General features: G+C 39.7%; 2 protein-coding genes across 2 annotated transcripts in view; one reads left to right on the forward strand and one right to left on the reverse strand.

Moving 5' to 3' along the window:
* Window positions 1-670: 670 nt before the first annotated feature.
* TMEM252 (transmembrane protein 252) lies at window positions 671-15,763 on the forward strand. The gene is made up of 2 exons (XM_080372256.1): window positions 671-9,601; window positions 10,686-15,763. Exons 1-2 carry the CDS (start codon window positions 9,246-9,248, stop codon window positions 11,026-11,028), a joined length of 699 nt encoding a protein of 232 aa, XP_080228382.1. The 5' UTR covers window positions 671-9,245; the 3' UTR covers window positions 11,029-15,763.
* The window catches only part of PGM5 (phosphoglucomutase 5), a 78,343-nt gene continuing 67,575 nt past the window's right edge, over window positions 15,615-26,382 (reverse strand). The window contains exons 10-12 of the mRNA XM_080372633.1: window positions 22,857-23,037; window positions 19,928-20,005; window positions 15,615-17,126 (exon numbers count right to left, since the gene is read on the reverse strand). Of these exons, the coding sequence (XP_080228759.1) occupies window positions 17,037-17,126; window positions 19,928-20,005; window positions 22,857-23,037 (349 nt within the window). The 3' untranslated portion in view covers window positions 15,615-17,036. The remainder of the gene's footprint in view (window positions 17,127-19,927; window positions 20,006-22,856; window positions 23,038-26,382) is intronic.

Consider the following 26,382-nt stretch of genomic DNA (forward strand, 5'->3'; position numbering starts at 1 on the left):
AAAAGCAAAGAAGCTTGATCTTAGGACAATTGTCTTCTGTATGAACAAAGTATGTAGAGGGAGTGAAAAGAAATTTTTTTAAAAAACTGACATATAAACTTTGAATGAAAAATACTGCTTTTACACTTTCTCCCTCAGTATAATTTTTCCCAAGATGTTTCACACTATCATTAAACAATGCAATCAGCTAATTACATACAATAGCATCACTTTCTAACTAATTGGTGATTGTATACTAATTTATCAGTAGAAGTCTGCCAAAATCCTTGTGTGTGTAATGGTGGATTACAAAACCTTCTGTAAGATGAACACTTTGGTTGGCACATGATCTATGCTTTCGATGCCTGATGAACAAAAAGGAACTTGTCTCCTGTACAGAGGCTCCTTATTCAACAGCGTCAAAGTTACCCATGCTTGCTAAGCAATGCTGTAAAATTGTTTCCTGCTCAGAAGACATGCAGATATAACTGTCCTTGAGGCACCACTGTGTAGTAAACAGTTGGTAAAGAGCAAAATGGAGATAACCGCCCTACGTACCCTGTAATTCACACTGCACAGCTAAGGCAGTCACACTGTTTTACCTATGGCTCTAATTCTTATGCCTAGGCAAGTAAATAGAAAAGCCTTTTGTTTGGTGATTTATTATTATTATTATTATTATTAATATTATTAATAATATTATTTTCATTTTCATTTTAAAAGCTTTCGCTTTTACTGTAGTCTTGACAATTTTTAACCTTCAATCCTACAGAAAGAACCATAATGTCTGGTTTGATAGGAATGCATATGCGGTTCACAGCTTTCCCAGGCTTTTGGATATCACATTAGATGTGTTATTTTTAAAGATTTGAGTATGAGAAAAATACAGCATGCCTGTATTTTAACAGGTAGAGCTTTCCTTTATAACTTCTTGCAGACAGAAAAAAGAAAGTCTAGTGATATCTTTTTTGACACAGGGAGTTAGCACTCTGTTTTTGACAGAAGGAAATTAAAAGAAAGGAAGTCGTCACATCTGCTGAGAATCCCTCATGTTCATTGCATTTAGTTTTTTTTAATATACAAGTTCTGATAGATTTATTAACAGCCATATAGGCCAAAGGTAATTCCATATTCATTAGGGAACTGCCTAATTTTGTGTGTGATTTTTTCTGACATTTTTCTAGACATTCCACATCACCCTAAAGTATTGAATTGTTATCACAATTACTGTATTTAATTGCTTAGCAAATAAAATTATAACAGAAAGAATACCTGGAAAACATGGATGTGTGAGTTAACAAAAAGCAAATCTAAATATTTGTTAAAACTAAATTTTTTCTCAGTGATTTTAAAACTTAGTATCTAACTTCTTGTTTTAAGTATTAATATTTATTGCTTGTTTATTCTACCTGGTTCTGGGGTAGACTATTCTCAACTGTTCAGGGAAATTTTCCAATAAAAATCCTGTAACTTACTATTTTCAATCAAATCATTTCATCCCTGCTCCTTTCAGGTATTCGCTTTTTGAAAAAAAAATTGAAAAATTGAACTCGGTTTCCTTTATGTAGGTCAATCATTCATTCATAAATAGCAGCTAGACCTCATAACACCACCATGTCTTCAAAGACAAAGAGTAGTCCTTGCTGTGTTCACACATCTAGGTTTCCATAGGCATCATCAAACTCACTGGCTGGGAACTGATCTATGAAATACTGTTTTGATGTATTGCTTCTATTCTCGTTCACTCTTAAACTCTCTCAAAACCATTGTAATTAAATCAGGTATGATATGGAGAAGAGACTATATCTGCGGAACTTAATTTCCTATGCTCTCAGGTGCATATTTTTAATGAATACTAGACTTGCTAAAGAGAGACTCATTAGTAAAGCTACACTGAATTATTGACAGCAATGTACAATATTCGTTGAGTCATTTATTACCAATAGATCATGTCAGCTAAGGGTGCTAGAAGGTGAGAGAAGAGAAAAACAAAAGAGGTTTAAATGCTGAGTTTTCATTTCATTAGAATACAATACGTTTCAGAATAAAGCAAAAGAGATAATCTTGAAATTTCTGGTAAAATAGCACTTTTTAGTAACAGCAGCACATGTGACCTATAATATGACATTATCTTGTCTCATGTACTATCATATGATATGCAGCTGGTACTCATACTTCTTTCATATTTCCATGAAATTGTCTTTTTTTATTTTATGGTTTTTTAATTTTTCCATTTTATTAGTATTTTTTAAACATGTTTGTGTTTCACAACTTCCATAAAAATTTATATGATGTCATGAATTTCTTTTTGAGTAGCATAATTCTAGCAACTGGTTTGTGAGAAAACTGCTTTACAGGTTTCAACAGGATACAGGATAAGCAATGACCTTTCCAAGTGAAATGCAAATTGCGAAACAATCACAGTCATCAAATCATCCAGTGGAACATCCATTAAGTTCATCTTCAGTCAGACTTCCTAAGAAGTGCTTTTTGTGCGTCTGGACTGCTACCTTTTGACCTTGGTCTGCAGCCAGTTCTACTCAGCAACATTCACACCGTGTTAGCTATTCCCTTTTCCCACCTGATCCTCATCAGAAGCAACTTTCTTCCTGTTTTGTAAGAGAAACAGGAAATCTGCGCATCCAGCCTGATGCAGTCCAAGACACTCACTGCCAATAAAACAGTCTAGCTGCACAGTGTTAGGGGAGTTGAAAAAGGCCAAGAACAACATTACAGAATATCTTAGGTGACAGAAAATAAGAAAAATAATGGAGCCCTGAAAATCAAATAGCATTATGGGGCTATTTCAGCTTCTCATCTCCTCTTGTTTTCCTTTATATACCTGCTATGAGAGAAGCAGTTATCTGAAGCGCTGTTCTCAAGGGTAAGATACCCATAGTCTGTTGTCAGACTTAACTAACCCCTTACAGAAAACACAAAACTTCTGTAACTTGCAAAACCGGGAAGACCTGCAAATGTGAAACAGCTGGCAGATATACAGCTTCCCATAAAAGCAGCTCCTTTACTTCTTCTTCTCCCACAGCACCACACAGGACCAATGCCTCATTCCCCAGTCAGCTCTCCATCCACAGCTCTCATGCAGTGTTGAGCAGCCCTCTGTTCACTCCACACCTGCAGTCGCACTGTAAGCCTGCTCCCCCCCAAGAGGTGCACCTTCTGTCTTCACCATGCTGTGGAGCCAGTGGCTGCCACTGACAGCTCTTACTTGCTCCTCCAGTTTTTTTAGAGTTACTAGAGAGCCCTCTGGGATAGAAAATGAATTTATTTTTCCAAAGATGAAGTTTATCGTGCAAACCAGGTCTTCCCCCCATTGTGAGGGGTAGCCTAGTCACTGGCTTTTGATTCTTCTGAGCGATATAAAGATTATTTAATCTTTGTAAATTATTCATTAAAGATTTTTCAGAATCTCTCTTTTTATGTTTTTTCCTAGTATAGAAAGCAAATGTGTCTGAATCCTTCCTTTTTTTCACATAGCCAGAATATAATTTCCTGTCCAGCTTTTCCTGTAGCAATTAACTCAGCCTGCAACACCACAGATGTGATGCTGATATGTTACAGCTATAAAATTAAAACACACAGTTCAATGAGTACAGATTGATAAACAGAAAATGGGAAGTAAAAGGTGTTTTCATCGTCATAATAACTTCAGTAAATAGTGTGGTAGCAGAAGGACAAGTACAACAGAAGGAGTAAATAACAATAATTACCTGGATAGTAGTCATGAATAACTCAATATTTCTACTTATGTCTGTGGGTAGCCTGTAAGACATGAAAGATGAAAAAAGCAGAAATAAAAAAAAATATTTTGTAAAGTAGACTGTGTTTAACTGATAGGGAGAAAGTACAAATTACACAGGAAAAATGTTGTTGTAGATTGAGTTGGATCTGTTAGCCTATGGAGAAAACAAATTGCAGGAAGAGCATTTATGAATATTTGGAACAACAAAGCACAAAGCAAAGGCAATTTGGGAGACAGTTCTGCGGTAGCAGGGAGATGAACTGGTCGACTTCATATTAGGCAAGACAGACGTGAATTATATACCTGTTTAAAGAGTTCATTTTACTGTGCTTCTGTCACGTGCTTACGCCTTTGTAGTTACTTTTCTGGAAGAGCAGCTGTTGCTGGTGAGCAGGCACCCAGTTTCGCTGACTTGGCAGTGGCTCTGAGGGGTTCTGCTGGGGCCCCCCTGTTTCTTGTGCCCCCAGCCCCCACTCCCATCTTCCCTGCACAAACTCCTAGCCTCCACACATGGCTTTACCCTTCCTGGTCACCGCTTTTTTCTGTCACAGCTGGGACACTTCCTTTAAAAACTTGAATTTTGTGAAACCATTGGCTAAGGCAACAGTCTTCTATGATCCCCCAGTCCCTGACAAACCTGCTTCAGCACATGTGCTAAATGCTTTCTCATCATAGTGGGAATTTGCTCCACTTTATGGCTTCTCCAGTGGAGCAGTTCTTTTAAGGGAAGGCATCTGTTTGCTGTAGACATCCAATGCTTTTGCAGCTGAATTTTTGCTGTATTTTGCAGCTTGAACCATACTAAGCAGTATAGGGAGGTGTGAGCTGCATGTTGTAATACCCATCAGCCCCAGGTTAAGCAGCTGGGGAGAAACCTGGGAGCAGTATTCAGAACCCAGCATAGCTTTGTGGTAGCCTTACATCTAGGAATCGTGCTTGCTAAGAGATGTATGGCCTCCCACTGCCTCTTCTGGGAGCTCAAGGACACACTTTGGGGCCACCCTGGGTCCCAGTCAGAGGTGCTGATCTCCTGGACTGCACAGAGCATGCAGATGCTTAATGTCAGCTTCCTATGCTCGCTGCCCCAGGGTTATGGATGGAAACACCTAGTGCCTAGACATGTAAAACCTTTGTTGAATCTACCCTGATACCTGTCTGACACTGATATTCTTCAGTGTTGCCTTATCTTGGCGAGACAGAGGGAATAAGTGAGATGATAGACCTCAGAGAGCAGCAGTTATTATTAGGATAAGGGCTAATGGTTTTAAACTAGAAGGCAGATTTAGATTAGATACTAGGGATAAACTCTTTACTGTGAGAGTGGCGAGTCACTGGAACAGGTTGCCCAGAGGAGCTGTGGATGCCCCATCCCTGGAAATGCCAGGCTGGATGGGGCTTTGAGAAACCTGGGCTAGTGGAAGGTGTCCCTGCACTTGGCAGGGGGAGCTGGGACTAGATGATCATTAAGGTATCTTCCAACCCAAACCATTTTATGATTCTGTGATTCTATGATCTACGTATGCCTATTTCCCTTCTGTGTAAATGCCTGTATGTATGCATATGTAATGTATAGATACAAATTTATCATACATACCTCTGTATATCCATCCTGGCTCATCCTCAAGGGCTACTGGAACACATCCTCCAGAAAAAGTGTACACTCACACCGTGGAGTGTTATCCCTATGGTAGGCATCCCTATGAAAGCAGCCCAAAACCTGCCTGCAGTGTAGACACATGACTGAGAGCACATGGCAAATGAACTTGTCACACTTACAGCCATGCTTCAAAGCAGTACTGCCGCCACATGGAGCTGAGTCTTTACTGTGGGATGGCAAGAGCAGAATTCATCTTCTCTGTAGGGGGCCTTCATTATAAAAAAACCTAAAACCGATTAAACGTACCAATACACAACATTCACTCCCATTTTTCTAAGAAGGAAACATAGTACAGGAGAGCTCACTGTGAACAAGATGGACTGTAAACTTGCATGCCACAAAGATAAAAATTTTATAGCTCGTTACAAAATATGCATGTACAAGATTCAGAGTACATGAATGTACATCATGTACAGGGAGTTTTTTTCTTATAATAAGGACCAGAAAATTAACTTGGCATTCAGTTAAGATGCATTCTATAGTCCAAATTTCAAGATAATCTTTTTTTTATTATTATTCCATAAGAAATAGTACTTAGCACACACTAGCACACAATGCTGAATTCCTTAGACAAATAAACAGGTTCAGTTCCTCTGTGTATCTGTACTCTGCTAAAATGCTGAACGATGCAGTGGTCTTACCTGCAGCATTAACTCAACATGAAGTTTCACTGGGTTATCCACCCTCAACCTCCTCTGTGAAAGGTGCAGTAAAATTGGTCACACTGAGAAATAACACCCTGCTCTGCACCCACGCCAGACTCCTGTGCAGCAGTTGGGCTGCTGGGGAAGCACCCTGTGCCGTCAGTGCTGCAGCCGCCTGAGCCTCTCTGCAAACTGCTTCACTGAAGGGTGGAGGATAGTCAAATTGCCCTTTCCCAGGCAAAAAGTGTGGTAGTCCAGGAATGTGTTAAACTTACCTGATATGCAGCCTGGGGTGAATGCTGAAGCCTTTCTTCCATGGTGACAGAGGCCAGATACAGCCTGGAAGCACACAGTCACTGTAGGCATCAAAGTATTGCTTTGGCAACAGGAGAAGATGCAGGGCTCAGGATCCAGTGACAGGCTTCTTAGCTGTAGCTCTGTGTGAGGGGAAGTCAGCACAGTGCTTTGCATGGCTGAGGCAGGTTTTTACATGCAGATGACACCCCTGTTGAGCAGGCCAGCAGATACATAGCAGGAGGAGAGGTCCTGACCAGTGCTGTTACACAGTCCTAGACCTGTGATGGCTAGATGGGAAAAAGTACATTCCTGGAGTGAAAACGGGAACTTGCTTTGGCCTTCCAGGGACATGGAGGAGTGGAACATGCAGCACTGAGAATCAGGTTGCTATGGCTATCCAAAATGCGCTATCCACGACTGGAAACTTGTAGCAGTCCTACTGAACAAGCCAGGGGCTCCCAAGGGGAACGTTGCTGAGCAATTTTGTTTGTCTTAATTCATGAGCAGGAAAGACAATGTATTTCCCAAAAGTATTAGCACATTTTCTGTGAGCAGGTAGCCCAAACCATAGAGGTAAGCGTGTAATTATCAGCTGCTTCCCCAGCTACAATATACGAAAATGTATTGAGGAGAGATTTGCCATTGTACAGGCTGTGAGGGTTGAAGTGTTCGAGACATCTAAGTGGAACATGCGTGACAGTTTTGTGCATCCAATGCACCTGGAGATTTGGTATATTTAAGTATGTCTGTGAATTGCTATTGTGTATAATGACCCTGAGACAGCAGTCTGTGATGTCCTCATGCCAGAGAATCACAAGAGTATTGACAGCCTAATAAGTTACTGGTAAGATGATTTCCTTCTTGTTGTAATCAAACAACAAGGGCAAATACAGCACAGGAAACTACATGTGAATGTGAGTTTCAAATACTGAGATCAGAATAAATAAATAGGTGACTTTTGATAAATGAAAAGGTGGATTGCAGGAAATATGACCTGAAGGAATTGCAAGAAGGAATTGCAGAGTGGCAAGCACTTGACTTTTATCACCTAGTTTATTGTATCAGCCACAGATCAGCCGTTGCTCACTCCCACTCTTACCTCCACATGAAGCGGTGCCAGGCTTTCTCCGTGCTGCCTAGGTGGCTGTGACCGAGGGCTAAGAGAACAGTACTATTTCAACTTTGGAAGGGTTTTTCTCTGAAATAAAGACTACCCCAAATCACTTCTTACCTGAATGTCTTCCTTAGGAAGGGCAGCAGCTGGTCTTGCTGTATTTTCACTTTTGCTATGAAAAAAAATTGCCCCCCCTTAGAAAAATTATATCTAATGATTATATTGTTTTACAAGACACACAGCTCACACAGGTACAGCCCAGGACAGGGTAAGACAGGAGACCCAGTACTTTCAGGAATCCTGTCCAGTCAGACATCAGAACTGCCTCCTCTAAGCTGAAGATACAAGGCTCAAGCGCTCTATTGAAAATGCCTGCGAAGAGCTTCCCCCTCCACCCCCTCCAGCCCAGCAGAGAAGGCTTACTGCAGGAAGAGCTAGAACCATCCTCGTCCCATCACATGTGATTCCCTTTCTCAGGATCTGCATAAATGACCTAAGCATCTAGACTGAAGCAGTATATTAGAAGGTTTTATCGCACTGACTGCCGAAGTCTTGCAGCTCCCCCAGACTGTGTGTAGTGAAATAGAGTCCACAGTAGGTAGGAAGAAACCTTCTGATAGGACATGCCAGAAAATTCTCATAATCATTTGTTATGTGTGGTTACCCATACGTAACCAACCTCATTAAATATCACCCAATTTTTTGCATACCTGCAATAAAGTCATTATTGCATCAAAGATTTGAGCCTGAGCCTATTTTTTTAACAGTCTCCTGTTCTGATTTGCTCACTGTGCAACAGAAATTTTACACCAAACTTAGGCAAGGGCTAATTAATTACTCCATTACTGAAAATATTAAGAGGTATAATCAGTAATGTTCCAAATAAGGTAGCATTTATAGACAAGTTCTGATTATGAAGTTTGCTACATTCTATAGAAAACTAGTGGGTATACTCTTCAAGAGAAGATCCATAGGCTAATTCTAAAGATTATTTTTTGTATCAAAGGTAGCAATATTTAGGCCTAAAATCTATTGGCAGCAAGCATCTCTGAATTTCAGATGTCTTAAGTATATTTGGAAAACTGAGTATAGGTGAGTATAGGTGAGTATAGGCTCAAGGTGCTAGCCTTGAGCACTGACCCTTTTGAAAATCACTCAGTAAAAATTGCTGGAAGAGAGAAGAAAGTACCACTAAAGGAGTCAGAGTACAATTGAACCTGCAAACAAAGTAAGAGATTTCTTGTATGCCTATGTCCTTTTCGACATTCTGCAATCTTGAGTTCTTTCATTTTATATACTAAATTCATTGATTATAACACATAGCAAGCTAGAAGTCTATCTTTTTCAAAGGATTATTAAAAATATCAAGGCAGTTTAATAATGTGTCAGAGACAGGAGACCAAAATCCAATAATAAATGAAAATTCATGATTAAGAAAGAAGTACATTTTCCCTTCAAATTTTTAATAGGGAGTTATGAATAGTGGTTTTGTTATTTGGTTTTTTTTTTAAACACAAACACATACAGGTCTCATTCATAAACTAGCACTGTGTAAACCATTGCAAATTGTAACATGCAGCAAATGCAGCAGTTCAGTATGTACTCCAGAGATTACGGTGGCAAAGGAATGACGCAGGAAGTCTCTGCTTCCTTCCTTAAAGTAAGTTTAAGATTACAAATTAATCTCAAAAGAGATTATGAGTATCTCGAAGAGTTAATGAGTATCTTAAAACTGCCTGCTTCTCTTAATTGTCCAAAGGCCAATTGATCCTCAAGTGTATAAAGTACCAATGCATGAAGATGAGCAGCAGAGCTGAGAGAGCCAGCAAACAAACAGCAGACAGGAACCAAGTGCTGTGTCTGCTTGGAAAGATGCCGAAAATTGGTTTTACCTTCATTCGGCTTTTTATGCTCTTACTTGGTTTCTCCACTATTTGTCTGGGAGTCCTTTGCATTTCCACGAGTTCCTATACATGCAGATGTGGAAATAACGAGCTGGTGTTCTATTGCCTGTTAACTTTGGGTTTCTTTCTCATTTTGACTGGCATTTTCTGGAGCACTTTCCATGAAGCCTTGAAATTCAGACGCCTCAGCAGTATCTTTATTCGAAACCCCAGCCATGGAGAGCTCCATGTCAGCACTATAGACAGGTATGTGTTGCAGACTGCTGCTGATGAACTGGGGGGGAGGAATGCTGTTTTGTAAATATGCTGTGAGAAGAAAGTAATACAAGGTCTTTAGAAAATAAAAAAATATGTAGCCGTTCTATTATATTTCTATGGAGAGAACTGTAATCTGAAATTTGATTTTCTAAAGCAAGCAGCAATGTCCGAACAGCAATTTGTGCAAACAGTACATAAGGCAAGGTATAGTACAGGAAATGTAGCATGTTGCACAGAGCGGTCCAAAGTCATGCATGGAGGCAGCAGGTACAGCAACACCGACTTCAAGGAGCTCCTGCAGGAGCATCATTAGTTCCATCCCAAAAGACAATTCCAGATGTGCTGCTGTGGGATAGATGCCCATATTATTAACAATGAGGTATGTAGGGAGCTTCAGCTAGCTATATGGCTCCTGCTAAAGTTTTCTTGTGTAATCGTATCTTCTATGTCTGAGCAAACTCTGACACTTTGAGAGAAAGTTTCTTAAACTGATTGGCACTAGGCCTGACAAAAGTCTTTAACAGGGTCACTGGATATGAATTACTTTTCCCAGACTGTTGTGGAAACCACACCAGAAACACTGATACTGGGTGCTCTAAAGATACTATAACAATAACACTTAGCAAATTTTGGTTAGATGAGCAGAAACATGCAAAATGTATTTCAAAACTGTGGAAAACAATGATTATTGTAATAACAAACAACTCACTAATTTAACCTACTTTGAACAGTGATATCTTTCTTCTTCCAAATCAAACTTGGGCTCCTGTTGAAATACTCACAAGCACAAGTGTTTGTATGCCATGCGTGGAACCTCTCATGGGGAAAACTCATCTTTTTAGAATGCAGTGTTTTAATAAAACATTTTGTAGAAAGACACAGGTAACCATCCCAGATATGCCAGCTGTTTCATACTAATATATTCCATTGATCTAAACCTAGTTAAGTTTCCATTTGCAGTTTAGGCCTGATCTAGACTTTGGAAACGTAACAGACAAAGCACCTAACCAAGCTCTCTTGAGATAAATCACATTTCACCAGGATGTGTTTCTTTTTGGTTTGCTTTTTTCAGGTCTGACTTCTATCCCCCCTCCTATGAAGACAGCACAGATCCTGAAAAACAGACCTCCTCACTGCCAGTTGCCTCCACACCAAAACAGCAAGAAGTCATCAACATCCCTCCACCTCCGTATAGTGAAAGCAGTGCTGAGTTCATCAGTGAAACTGACCAGGAACAGGCACCACTGTACGAATCATCTGCGCAGCAGCAAACAGGTGACCAAGACGCAGACCCCAGAGAGGAGTCTAATTCTCAGCCATCCACACAAGAAAACAGTTACCAACAGGATACAGACTGCCAAGGAACCCCAGAAAGAGCAATATCTGTCAGAACATCTGAGACAGGCAGTGGGTAAGCCCCTGCATCTGTAAAGTGGGGAAAGCTGGAAGAAGACGTATGTCAGCGATCCCTAATAGTACACCACTTAGGCTGAAATTGCCCAGGAAAAGCATTGATCATTTGTTTGAAGGGGATATATATATGTATGTATGTATGTATGTATGTATGTATATACGTATGTATGTATATGCATATATACATTTATACATATATAAGGTGCTCAGTATTTCAAAGCAGAAGGAATCTCCATAGAGACAGAAATGACCAGGCTGTATCTTGCAAAAGCCAACATCACTGGCAACAGGAGTTTCTTATGCTGCAAGGTAAATGAAGCATCATGCTGTTATCAATCTTAAATGTCTTGTGCCTCATAAGGAGTTTCGGCTGAGAGCCCTCATTTGTGGCTTTGTAACGTAACATTAGCTAACTTGGGAAACCTATTAACTCAGCTTTAGTTTGGAATTTGTAAATTATTTGTTGTAAATGCTTATTTTTGTATCACATGCCTTTCAAGTTACTTGTTTTATTTTGAGGTACTAATAGCTGGTATTTTACTATTGAATTCATTAATAAATTTTCTATTTAAAACAAATGCCTTGTACTTGCTTATATGATACGTGGCCTCCATGATTCAGGATAAGCACACAATACAAGACACTGAATACACTTCCTGGCTGCTAAACAGATGACCCTGGCTGTGCTCACAGCTCCTTGGAGGGAACTAGCAACTGCAAGAGGAAAAACCTTCTCTGACTCCTCTGAGCTGTCTCTATAAGAATTTCCTTCCACTGCAGCTTACCTGAGACTACAGGAACCAAAAAAAAAAAAGGGTCCCAGGCCCTCAAGACCACAGGAAAAGTCTGGTGCAAGGAAAACTTACCCTGGGTGGAGCAGGATCAGGTTAGGGAGCACTTAAAGGGCATGGGATGACTCGGGGTACGTGCATGGTGCTGAGGAAGCTGGGTCGTGCCATTGCAAGGCCACCCTCCATTACCTTTAAAAGATTGTGGTGACTGGGAGAGGTTCCTGAGGACTGGAAGAGAGCAATTGTCACTCCTGTCTTTTAAGAGGAGGATCTGGGGAGTTACAGGCTGGTCAGCCTCACCTCAGTCCCTGGGGAGGTGATGGGGCAACCAGTCCTGGAAACCTTTGTGAAACCCATGCTCAATAAGGTGATTGGGAGTAGTCAGCATGGATTTATGCAGGGCAAATGATGCTTAACCAACTTGATGACCTTCTGCAATGAGATGACTGGCTTGGCGGATGAGGGGAGAGAAGCGGATGTTGCTTGCCTCGACATTAGTAAGGCTTTTGACACCACCTCCATAACATCATCATAGACAAACTGACAAAATATGGTTTAACTAAGTGGACAGTAAGGTGGATTGAAAAGTGGCTGAACAGCCAGGCCCGGGGAGTTGTGATCACTGTCACAAAGTCCAGCCGGAGACCAGTCACCAGCAGTGTCCCCCAGGGTCAATATTGGATCCAATATTGTTTACCATCCTTCTTAATTATCTGGACAATAAATGATAGATGACAGAACACTGGAACAAGCAGCTGACACAACAGAAGGTTTTACTGCCATTTCAGAGAGACCTGGATGGGCTGGAGAGATGGGCCAACAAGAACCTTACAGAGCTCAGCAAAAGGAAATGCAAAGTTCTGCCCCTGGGGAGCCAGTGGGCTGGAAAGCAGCTCCACAGAGAAAGACCTGGGGGTCACATACTGGAAAACAAGTTGCCAGCAACTCACCTTCATGCCATTGGCCACCCTGGGTTGCATTAGGAAAAGCATCACCAGCAGGTGGAGGGAGGTGAACTTTCTCCTCTGCTCAGTGCTGCTGAGACGCATCTGGACTGCTGGGTCCAGGTCTGGGCTCCCCAGTACAAAAGGGACGTGGACATACTGGACTACCTTCAGCAAAGGGCCACAAAGATCAAGGACTGGAGCATTTGTCATACAATAAGAGGCTGAGAGAACTGGGAGTGTTTAGCCTGGAGAAGAGAAGGCTCAGGAAGGATCTTACTGATTTCTGTAAGTACCTGATGGGAGAGAGAGGTGGAAGAGGATGAAGAAGAGGGTGGAGCCAGGCTTCTCTCAGTGGTACCCAGTGAAAGGACAAGAGGTGATGGGCACAAACTGAAACACATGAAATTTCACTTGAACACTGAAGAAAGCTGGGTGGGGTGTTTTTTTTTTTTGCTGTGGGAGTAGTCAAACCATTGAACAGTTTGCCCAGACAGATTGTAAAGTCTCCAGTCTTGGAGATAATCAAAACTTGATTGAACATGGTCCTGGGCAATCTCCTTCTAACTGACCCTGCTCTGAGCTGGTAGATTGACTAGATGATTCTAGTCCTGTTTGACTAGATGGTCCCTTGTAATCTCAAGGATTCTGTGATCCCGTGGTTCAGGTGAGTACTGCTGCCTTCCAAATGGTCTCTTTGAACACAATGTGCTTCTCATCCTGCCACTAACTTTTACAGAAGGGCACTTGTCCCAACGGAAAATGTAATTTAGCTGTGCTGGCAGGTGAATTTGCTGGTATTTTATGGCATAGCTCAAACGACATGATGCTGAAGAGCAGATGCTAGAAGCCTGTATGGTAAAAAGCCACAACCATGCTCCCCAGTGAGACTACACCAAACAATTTGTTGCTTCTAGTCACATTGGCACTATATCCTACTACCATTTTCAGTAATTCAGCCTGAACTACTGTGGTTTTGTAAACTGTTAAAGTTATGTCAGTCACCAATCAATACTGCTCCAAATTTGCCTTTATTTCCCCCTAGTGTAGACTACTATTTATCTTAGATCGTAAGACCAGTTACTACAATACACTGTCATTAAACAGGTAAGATTACAGACAGTTTTCTTTCATGTTGGACATTATTAAATCATTGTTAGACTATGCTCCCTTCCCATCTTTACTCCCTTTTTCTCTCTTTCCCTCTCTCAAATCCGTTGTTACGCTATTAATATTCTTTTACCACACCTCACTCTTTCCAGCTGAACCCAGCAACTTGTCCTCTCCTAATCCTCTCTGCCACCTGCGACCTCTTTCTCTGTTCCTGGGACCCACTCAAGTCCTGTCTTGGCCAGCCCTCTGCTGATGTACCCTGAAATTGTTCTCTCTCTCACTGGTCTCCCCGAATCCCTCTTGCTCCTTTTCCTCCAGCGTGCTGGCACTATATCTCATATATGCTGGGTACGGAAAAATCTGAGGTCTTAGGAAACAAAATTACTGTCCAAGTAAATGTCAGTGCAATCACAGCTGAATAACACAGGAATCTTGCAGTTTCCAGACTTGATGAAACTCCTAATCCAGCAATAGCCACAGAATGGTCTGGGTCTCTGTCATAGTGCCTAGACACTGTAATAAGACAAACAATTTTAACAGTAGTTTTCCCTCTGCTAGATGCATGGTCCATTTTTAGGAGCCTTACACCTTTGTGTAAGTTCATGTATGTTGCTCTTTTCCAAGCATTCATCTCTCATGTTAGTAAGTACAAGACTTCAGGAAATGCAGCCCACTTTATGAGATTATGGCTGCAGTTTTTCTCCAACACATCAGATATATAGATACACACTGTATTTCAGCCTTAGAAAGTTTTATTCAGTTCCTTGCAGAGAAAAGCAATTAACTGGTGGAAAATACCAGCTGTTACATTTTATTAGTATCACCAGTTGCCATAAGAAAGAGATGGCACGTGGAATTGGGGTTAGGCTAGTTATGGAAATGTGCTGTTTGATAGCTATTAAAAACCATACAAACAGCCCTTTTCTCCATTTCAGTACAGAGACATGACTATTGTTGCTGAAGCCCAGGAGAAAGTCAGTACTGAGATTTTAAAATGTATCCTTTCTTCATGAAGACTGTCTTCATGAAAGCAGACTGCCATCTACTGCAGCTAGTGCTCTAGTGACTTTCCGATAAAAGCACAAGTATGCTTCTTCACAGTCCCAATGTGTTACGCATGAGTCTTCCCACTGCATCTTGAAAGACATGTAGCTTCAGCACATCTTACTTGTCAAAAGTGCGAGTCCCAGTCCCAGAAGCTTGGCTAAAGGGATACTTGATAGAATAGCTAGTTAGTTCACCATGTGATCAAAAATCCTTTCATTGTCGGAGAATGTGTAAGAGATTTTAGAGGTGTGTGGACTGCCTTTCAGAAAGTTTTGCATGCAGCCCAGCAATTTGAACTAAGTGTCATAATCCTGAGAGTGTCTGTGCTTGACTATGTGTGATCCACTAGTTAGGAGCGTACTATCCTGCACCTAGAGGAGTTTGATATATAAGAAAAATGAAAGAATAGATAAACAAGGTCTCTGTAAAGATTAATATCATTACATTTAAAAGTAGATATGAGGATACTGTGTTTATCTTCAAAAAAATCCTTATAAAAAGAATAAAGTCTTAAAATCTTTTTTTTTGGTTTATCGGAATACTTAATGGTAAGGTAGAACACTATGTGAGAACATTAATACCTTATTTGTTTAGAGACAATTAACTAGATAATGTAATTGTATTAAAGGCATTTTTATTAGGATGCTTGGAAGTGCAGTGTGTCTTGTCCACAATTACGTATTAAGACAGAAATACAGCATTACTCTTTATTGTGTACTAAGTGCCATAGCAATTCTTTGACAGAAGTGTTGAAAGAAATCAAAACAATTTCCTCTGCTGCAATGTTATATAAATTGCACTAAAATTTGACAACCACAATGAATTGAAACACACTGCAAAGAGGCAAGTTGCACAAAGCCACCCTGATGAACAATACAAGTGACCACACTGTTCCCAAGGAAGCAAAACTTTCAAACAAGTCACATGCATAAAGTGTTTGTGTTCTTCAGAGAACAGTATTGTAGCTAGAACTGCAGTATCATTTCATAAGCAGAAAAACGCTGCCCATATCCCCAATATCCTTCTCAGATCTATGCCAGGACATATCTTCCCCCTTTGCACTCCCCAAATTTTTATTCCATGATCCACTGATACAAAGAATCTAACAGAAACTGTGTCCAGCTGGTGAATCAGACAAGTATTTCTATTTAATTCATTAGCATTTGTCTTCATTTCCTCTTCACTACATGCTTCACTTACCATAAGTAAGCAGAGCAGAAGTACTCCAAAGACTAAAAAAACTTCCCTAATAACTCCTCCACGAAAAATTGCTGAACTTGCAGTGATTACCTTTCAAACACAGTAAGCACCAATATCATCTCCTGACATGAGGAATATTGCAAAAGATAGCCAGGTTACACACCCGACATATCACTGGAAGGACACAATCAGCTTCTACAGCACACATACCTCCCTTTGGAGGAAAAAAAAGAATCAAAAAATCAGGAAAATCTAAAGGCACAAGTCACATTGATATGCTTTAAAAGCAGGGGTAAAAAAAATATGGGATAACCCCTTCTTTGGAAGCATGTGCAAGTACGTATACAGCACTGCTGCCAGCATGCATGTATGAGCAACAGGAGACAGGAGAGGAGGAGCGGTGTCAGAAGAGGCAATACACTCTTTGCAAAGCTTAGTGTAAGCATACAGCCCTTATGCCTCAGACATGCTCTGTATACCTCTTTGTAAACCAACAAGAAGATGACAGGATCCCAAACAATATTCACCAAGCACGTCTTTGCTTTGCAACTCCTCCCCACCTCTCCCTAACTGAAATTTCCCCAACTTTTATCACAGCATTCAAAAACAAGCAGTTTTCCTTTTCTGTCACATTGCTGACAACACTTGAAGTTTAAGGCCTCTTTCTTTGGTTATATTGTTATCTGAAATTAAGATATTGCAGGTAAAACAAAGAAGTCAATACACTACTGTATTTGGAGATCAATGCAAATGAATATGCTCAATATTATACTGAATTTTTCTTCCTACCCTACCTCTATTCCCAAGAAAACTTTTAAAATCATACAAGGCACAAATGGCTAACAAATTTCAGCAAGGTCCTGTCTCTTCCTTGCTGTTCCTCTTTTGGCCCTGGTTTAACAATCTTCCGTGGCTTCAGGTGATGACAGTGGGTCCCTTTCGCCCTGTCCTCTCGTGAATCTGAGATATTTTCAGTGCAATTGCTATAAGTGGACTCAGGACAGCCTAAAGAGGAAGAAACACATTGAATTACATAAAATATAAATATCAACAAACCCATTTATAAAACCCCCTTTTAACTGTAGCATTATATAATAATAGTAAATAATTTAATAATAAACACTGACACAACTACAGTATCTATATCGTCATACTTGATAAAATGAAGTACCACGCTAACCATATGTTCTGTGAAGCACTACAATAAGTGTACCTAGGCTACACAGAAAAGAGAAACCAGTAAAAATACTATACTGATAATGTCTCTCTATGTAACAGGAATTGCAGAGCTTTTGCAAAATTTGCTGTCCAAAACAACCTAGAAATCACAGAAGTAAAATTATTTCTATTCTGATGAGTGGAAGCTATGTAGATGAGATTTTTCTTCCTATATGTACTTAATCTGTGAAGTTTAGGGTCAGAACGTAATGCAACAATTACCTTGACAGAAATCACAGAAGTGTGTTTTTAATACCACCTGCAATTGTATTAAATAGCATAAATTCCAACAGAAGCAGCCTGAACTCTCAAGTTCCAGGCTACAGACCTTATTAAATGTCTATATGTATGGGACTGCCCAGATGGGTGAATGCAGGTAACAATAATAGTACCTCATGAAACCCAAGTAAAACACATTTTTTCACATGGCAACTGAATCTTTTCTCAGTTGATTAAATGATACGTAAAGATAAACCAGCAGACCAGAGTTTTGTGCCAAAACCTTCCTTTCAGAGAATCATATATTTGAATACCAAACTAGCAAGGTAATTTTTTGATGCTCATAATTTCCCGCTGCTGCCCCTTTCAAATAGACTACATTCTGACTTTAAACCTGTCAGGTTTAAAAATCAAATCAAACACAACAGTAATTCTGAAGAACTTAAATTTACAGTTATCTTTTTTATATTCTTAATATAATAAATACTTTGAATCCGTTTCAGCCACCTAACAGTTTCTGACAGTATGAGGCGTTTGCTTTATTTATACAAATGGTCAGACGTTCAAATCAAGGGTGAGGAGACAACCTTACTGTGCAAGCAGCCATGGAATAACACCATGACTGCCACTGGTGTCAAGTGAGTTTACGATCAAACTTAGTTATGCATGGGTGTGAGCAGTCTGACATGTTATTGTTCAAAAAGTTCCATTTTTGTAGATATTTACCTACTGAATAATCACTGAAGCAGATTAAAAGCCCACTAAAGTAAAACATGCTTAGATAAAAGATTAATATGCAAAGTACAAATTTGTAATTGTGGGCAAATTCTGCAAAAAAAAATATTAAAATGTGCCAATTTGTAAGATCTTTCATATATCATTCCTTCCCTCCAGCAACATGGGTTAAGGAGAACTGAAGTAAGACCAAAGCACATGAAGTCCCTCTGGGCACTCCCTTAAGAAACCTCTTCCTTATTTAATCTAAAAAGCACAAGAAAATTTAAAGAGCAACTCTGCTAACCAGCTTTACTTGACCCTGCTTTCTTAAGCACCAAATGCACTCTGAAGAAAAAAACTCAAACCAAACAAACTTGACACAATGCTTTGAACAACGCACAAAATCAAATGAGTTTATATGACATCCATTTACATAAAAAATTTAGCTGCTGCTGTTTTGCCAGGTCACTCCAATTACTACTAAATATCCTGCTTGCTACAATCATGCTTCTCAACTGAGAAAGTCCTGGTTTAGTTCTGTCCTCTCACACTTCAATTTAATGACAGTTTCTTTATCCTACAGATGTAAAAAAGCCAAAAGTGCATTCTCTTCAGAATGGCAAGAGCCGGGCAGAACAGCAAGGAACTGGAGCTGTATATGCCTTTTAAAAGCTCCTTTATCTCTGTAATAAATAGTTTACATTTCAGTTGCAAAAGAGAAATCCCAGCCAGCAATCATCTACAGTTAATATGATTCTACAAAGACTTCCATATCTTAAAGAGATCTTGATTTTAAAATATTTTTCAAATGTTTCTTTTTACTTAAGAAATTACTATTGGTATGTTGACTCAAAATGGCAATTACAATCACACTGTACGTTAGCGTATTTAGCTCTTGGAAACAGTTTGGGAGATATGGTATGTTATCCTTTAGACAAAATTTAAGAACTGAAAATTAAAAGAACTTACTTAAATCAGAGTTTTGCTTTAGTTAACAACAGATAGAAGTGGTATCTCTAAAGAAATAACTGGTAGGAATGATTATTCATACCAGCAAATACATCAAAGAAGCAGATATCTAACATAAAGCAAACAAAGAGCAAAAGCCCTTTGCTTGGGAATAATCTGTACCAAAGCTGTCAGAGGTGTATCATTCCTGCTTGGCTCATATAGCTTTTTTTTTTTCTCTCTGTATCTTGCAAGAAAATTCTGTATAACTGTCTTTCCTCTAGTCAGGTTCTCAGACAAGATTTGCCCTGTGATGCATCGATTTTACCAAAGGCTCAAGCAGGGCTGAAATGTACCTGCTTGCAGGTTAAAGGCTCAGCATGTGTCTGGAGTTTGGCTTTAGAAAATACTTTTCTAAATAATTTTCTCAAATCAGGTGGACAAATGCCATCTATATGTCAAGAAACACTTTGTGAAAACCTACTATGTGTAGCACTTGCAGTAAGACTTGCCAACTTCCATAAAAAATCAATGCAGTTCTGATGCAAAATGATCTGCCCAGTCTTTGCCTGGAAAGTTCGTGAATCTTTTCTCTTCAGTCTCTCCTCCAGCCTGCACTGAATTTCAGTCTTTTTAGGAAAACTAAATGTAGGTGAGTTTTACACAGTCTAGGCACAGACATTTTCCATAGGTCTCAAATTCACCTTTCCCAGTTCAATGTAAGCCTCAAAAACAAGTTGCTCCATCAGTCTCATAAGTAATAAGAATTCTGCAGAATTTATCTGGGAAAAATAAAACAAAAGAAGGCTAACAGAATGGTAATGCCCTCAAATAGGATCCAAACATTTTACTGAACACCAGCTAACTACAGCTCTCTTCTGCACTTCTCGAGTTTTGCTCTGTCTTCTCTTACTGTACTGATCTGCATTTTGCATTCAGCATCATGCCCACCAGTGTTATTTTGAGGTCTCTCAGCTTTACTTACACCCAAGTGAATGCACAGGGTGGAAGACTAGAAACATGGTCAATTATTTGTATATATGTCACTATTGGTAAAACATTAAAGGCTAAACCATTTGCTCTCTGTATTCTGGGATCACCAGGACAGCTAATGGAAGGCCATTCAAATTGATCAGTCTTAAGAGAATGTCCTACTGGAGATAAAGATCCAGCATCAATCGGCTAAACCTTGTGTGACTGTTACGCAGGCATTTAGTCACCTGAATTACTAATAATCAAAATGGCACTTTGGACAGTAATCATTTCAGAACAAATGTTCAGACCTTGCAACAGATTTCTAAGCAGAGCTGGCATAATACTACATGTTCCAGAAGAATTCATTTCCATAGAACAATTGTTAATGCCTCAAAATTAAGAAGAGATAAACAAGTGGGTTAGTACAGCATGAAGTTCTCAAAGAAAGGCTATAGTTTAACTTCTGGAGCTTTGTAAAGATAGAAGATGTGCCAAGTGTTTTCCACCTCTCTCTAAAAACTGCTGTCCATTCTACTTCATCAGCTGCTTGCCTGTCAGCATCAATTAAAGTAGTTTTCCCATTCGTAAAGGCAGCCTTGAAAAAAGCATGCTTGCAGAATGCTTCAAAGTTACCAAAAGCTGTAATTGCTAGGTGTTGTTGGTATTATTATTTTATAAATTACAATAAACCTTGATGTTTCAGGCCTGGGCTAGAAATCTTTTTCTCTCCCAAAACTTAAATTCCTTTCCATTCCTTCTCTTTTTATCATTTAAACACTACACAGAAGTTTGTTTAGAGAGGTCAGGGTAACTGAGACAGCTCTATGCCCTGGAACAAGGACACAGAGGAATCAAGAAATAACTCTTTCCTTTCTTACCTCTTCCTGCTGCCCTGTCATTTCCCCTTGCTTCGTGTGACTGCTCAAAGCTGCTGATAGCCCTCTGTAACCTGGGCAACAGAATCACTATCACATGAACTAAGGGAAAGAAGAAAGGCAGAAGAGAGGGGCAGATCCCCAAAACATTTTTTGATGGCCTTACCTATGAGAAGGAGCTTTTCCTTTGGCTGTAACGTACTTTCAAAGTCAAACAAATACACTTACAAAGCAACACTAAAGTGATGGAAGAGATGCAAATCATGGACTGAAACAACTACACGGTGATCTCAGCATTAAGATCACATAGTCTGGCACCACAGTTGTACCTTCTGCAGGGCTTCTGCCATAAGGGTTCAACACACAGCTCAGCTCAGTGTGCCTGCTTGGGTCTTGCATTCCAAAAAAACAGAAGTCTTTGGACAGGTTTATGCTACAGCTACCCATCCCAGAAGATCTAAACAATGTGGATAGCCTGGTTCATCATGGAACAAACTGGACTGGCTCTGTAACATACACAGCACTGGTAACGATAATTTTATTACCATGAAGCAGCACACTCGCTGTAGGAAAAAGGGAAACTAATCTCTCTACTCTTGTGCATGGTCTGCCTGCTAACTCAAATAAAAATACAATAAAGGTCAGGAGGCCAGCTGTTCTGCCCCTAGCAATAGAGGAGGGCAGGCAGGAGGGGTGAAAAAGACAGGAGGAAAATGTAAACTGAGTGGTGCCCGGAAACATCTACATTTGCAACAGAATAGTTATTTTCTAGTACATCCAAAGAGCTTTGAGGGAAGATCAGGTTTAATGAAATAATTTCCTGGATTCATGAAATATTTTATAATTACTGTCACATGAAGTAGTTTTCCTATATTCCATTCCAGTTCCAGCTGATTTAAAATTTGTCATTGTATGGCTTTGGGTAGAATCAGAAGCTAAATTACCTGAACAGTACAAACATGCTGCGCTACCTAAAAGTGTGAACAAACAGATGGAAATCTCTATATCCCATGTCCCCTCAAAGCAAGTATTATTACTTTTAATAGTAAAGGCAAAACCTCATATGATTTCTCTGGACATACTGTATGATTTAATAGTCAACCAGAGCCATGCTAGAAGATGCAATGCTTCAAAAGTAAAGAGAGGCAATCATTTTACAGCAAACTGCACTTGTGCTTAGGGTTGTAGGAGTGTCTTGACAGGACCATATATAGAAACCTTTAATTTTATACCTCATAAGTCACATTGGACACAAGGATTTCTGGGTTACTGATTTCAGCTCCCTGCTCTTGGATATAGTCACACTATAAACTAACGCTTTATGTAATCACTACATATATACAATCATACATACTCATTATCCTTCCATATGCCAACCAAGGTCCACCTGAGAATCAGGTTTTTCCTCCATTATTTGCCATTCAAAAATTGTTTCAGAAATTCAGTCTTTGAAGATCAAGACACAGTTTATCCCAATGATTCTTCTTTTATTTGCCTTGCCTTTTTGGACAAAAACACAAAGAAACAACTCCTGCCCCAAAATCTTTGCTTGGCTGCTGCTAGTCTAATTATTCTGTAGCTAACTAGCACTTGGCTCATTAGTCTTTTGCAAAAATAATTGCAGCATCTGTGATTCACTGCATCCCGTTTTAAGAGTACCTGATATAGACTGCATAGGTCCATGACAACACCTATTTATTGCTGTTGCAATTCACTTAATGAATAATAACATACTGCAAACACAGCTAGTTAGCCCATATTCAGAACAATCCAGATTACTCACTACATTATTCCCAGGGCACTTATCCTGCAACAGCAGCACAACCATGCTGTTGAAGGACATGTTGGATTTACAAGTTAAGCAATTCAAAGCAACTCTGCATAATGGGTCACTTCTTTCTTGGTACTTATACATGAAACTTCCTGTTTGAATCTTATCCAACTTTGATAATGTATCCAGGTGGCTAGACAAAGGACAAGAAGATATTAGCCATGTGCTGAGATCTGCAAATAACAAATAATGAGCTGATCTATAAAATTTGGCTATAAATGAGCCTAAAGATCAATAAATTCTTATTTTAATATTTCATGCCCATTGAATGTATCTCTAGATTTTCCATTTGTATTACAATTAGCACAGCTAATAACTCTGTTAATTTTAGAAAAATATACATGCCAATGCATAAAGGTCCAAGATTATAGATAGAAGTCTGTGGTTTGTAATAATGAACTGCACTTCCTGAAAGTGTGAGTTGGATGCCTACTGGACTGGTTAAAACCAAAGAAATTGTCTTTTTAAGGAAATCTTCCCTGTTATCTGGAAAGCAATTTTCTCAGGTATAAAGAGTGATGAGGGACATCACTAGTGCCGAAGAGCATCACCAGAGTGGTCTTCCACTCTAAGGAAAATATTCCAGTTTCAGAAAAGCATTTGGCATTGTTTTCAAGGCTTTGTTTTAGAATTAGATTGCATCACCACTATAAATCATGTAATTTTAAAATGCTTACATGGAATTGGTTGTAATATACTCTGCACACAGCATGATAGCCATTTCTCTTTATTGCTCCTGATTTTCACTCCTGTTGATACTGGCTTATAGGAAGAATTCAACTAGTAATGGAAAAAGTAGCCATTCTTTATCTCCCAGCTGACCACGAAGCTGCTTCTGCCAATTTCCTTCAACGGATCATTCAACAGCTAGAAGTCACTGCCATTCACATTTATCTATGACCTCAGACTTCTAATTATTGGCATATTTTACTACTTTCCCTTGGACTCATGTTGTTGATCAGGCAGTTGCTATGCTTAATTTATTCTAGGTGGAAAGTATTACCAATTAATTGTACGAAAGACACTACTAAAACAACATTTGTGTGACCCTTACGTTCATTAATAGCTACTGTTTGGCCAACATACACATTGGAAAAAAAGATGCTTATAATCCTTGCTTCTGTTTGGTTACAAGAATGCTCTTATGGAAGCTCTAATGATTCTGAAGGAAAACATACACTTAAAGGCCATAAGGCCTGAAAATCAGCTCTTCCTGTAAGACTCATGAAGCGTTACACAGTACTGAAGCACAACAAAGCATGAGGAGACCTTCACTTGAGCATCACTCACTTTGATGGCTCACTCTGGCCAAAGTTAAGAGGCACAGCTCTGAGCAGGCCCCATAGTCCTTCAAAGTATGTCAGGCTTTCTGTTGGGTATCAAACCAAAGTAGCTAGCACTCTCACTGTAGTTGAACCTGGATGATATTGAGCATCGTTACAGATCTTTGTCCAAATTTTGCTCTGGACAAAGGTTCATCGTAGAACAGCCCAGGCTGGAAGGGTCCTTGAAAGATCATCTGGTCCAGCCTTTTGTGGGAAAGGTACTATGGTCATCCACAGAAGTACAGCACCTCTAAGGCAAACAATTAATTCTGTCCACCTCAAGTGAACAGTTGTTTTTAAAAGAAATGTACGTGCATATATTACTTTTACAATACCTCCCAATTACTATTTCACTCCAGAAGTGCCATAATGTCATGTTGGTGTTTCAGGACAATATGCAAGTCTCAGCATGCATATTGGAAGGTGTGGTTTAGATTTCTGTGTATCTGTTCAAGATTCACCAACAGCAGTTACATTGCCAAAGGGAACAGAAGCAAACTAGAAAAACTTGAAAACTGCTGAAAAGCTGTGTGAATAATTTTGGAAGAGGCTTTGTCTGAAAGGAAAGGCGGAAAAAAAGGATGCTGCTATGAGACAAAATCAAGCTACTTACCACAATGATTCCACAAAATCAGACTGTAACTTCCAATATAGATGAGTTGTCTATCAAGACAGAGAGATTTATTTCTTGCAAAAAAAGGGCAAAAAGATGTCTCAAGGTATTTTTACCTTTTGTTTCAGGTATTCACTGGAATTACCCTAGTGAATGGTGATACATGGAAAAAAACACAGAGCAATGCAAAGCATTCCTCTTCCACTTATTTATGTAAAAAATGAAAAGAAGGTATTGGAAGGAGGTGGTCCAGTAAGGAGAAGCAGCCAAGCATTTACTTAAGCAGCCAATCATCAATTAATTCTATGTCTTGGTTTATAATATAAGAAGTATGCAAGAGAGTTTCTCCTGAACAGCTGTTCCAGGCAGAGTGCAATGACACAGAAGCTACATGTAGTCATCTACCCAATTATGAAGATCACCTACACTTAAAGAAAAATAAGCATTTATCCCAAATGTAACAATTTTCTTAAATACTATATGTAAGGTATATACTTTACATACTTTACATCAGTGCTCTTTGAGTAACGTGAATATGTTGTTTATGGCCCCATTACTGAAAGTGAATAGGAAACAAAGTACTTAAAATTTCAAATCTCTTAGAGCTCTTCCAGATGTACATGTATCAGTATGAATCTCAAAGCAAACTAAACAACAAAGAAATTACAGTATAAGGAAAACTATGCTGCCTCTCCCCAGCAATGTTGAAAAGGAGTTTGCTATTCACTATCTTCCACGTATTCCATTGAAGATTATCAAAGGACCTCCTGAGAAATTTTCAGTTGATTTTTTACTAACATGAGGATCTTCTGAAATCAAATTTATGTACTGCCTTGAAATCCACCATTTGCTTACGGGATACAATCTATGACCTTGCAGGTCCTAATGCCCTCACATTGTTGGCAAGGTATCCAGCCAGGGCAAGGAAAGAGGAGCAGTGGGAACTGTGCAATACTATAAAATGAGAAACCAGAAAAAGAATTTATTGCATTAATTGTGATGAAACTGCTGTTTGTCCTAGATTTGGTGCACATGGCAAGAGATGAGGAGAGTGTATGTATTTCCTGAGCCAGCCTGGATGTTAAAATGTCTGTCTGCACTGCATGAATGCAGGAAAGTCCCTGCAATGAGTTTCAAGGCAATGACGTTTCTACCCCTGGGATTATCTGTTCACTAGGGAATATCCTTCATAAACAGCCAAAAGTGTAACAATCTGACAGGCTCCGGTACACATACAGGAAAAAAACTTTCAGCCTATTTCTGTTTCTAAGAATAACAGACCCTTTTGGTATCTAGAATAAAAGACCAGACTCTGAAAGCCTTGAGAGCAGTGACAAGCCCTACTGCCCTGCCCAGTCTCCCCCGAGGACTCCCCCCTGCACCCTGCCCATGGGCTCACGGCTGTTTCAGCCTGCCCAGGGGTGTCAGCCCCTGCCTGAGCTGTGCCATAGGACTGCTTGTCTCCAGACTCTGGCTCTGCTGCCTGGGCAGACCTCAGACCTGTGCTATAGGTAGCTCTTCTCCCTGACATAACCCTCGG

The sequence above is a fragment of the Falco punctatus genome, assembly GCF_963210335.1.
Source record: "Falco punctatus genome assembly, chromosome: Z".
Taxonomy (NCBI): Eukaryota; Metazoa; Chordata; class Aves; order Falconiformes; family Falconidae; genus Falco; species Falco punctatus.

Coding starts and splice junctions, on each gene's coding strand:
- TMEM252 (XM_080372256.1), top strand. CDS start 9,246: ATGAAGATGAGCAGCAGAGCTGAGAGAGCCAGCAAACAAACAGCAGAC. Junction 9,602..10,685: donor CATGTCAGCACTATAGACAG/GTATGTGTTGCA, acceptor TGCTTTTTTCAG/GTCTGACTTCTATCCCCCCT.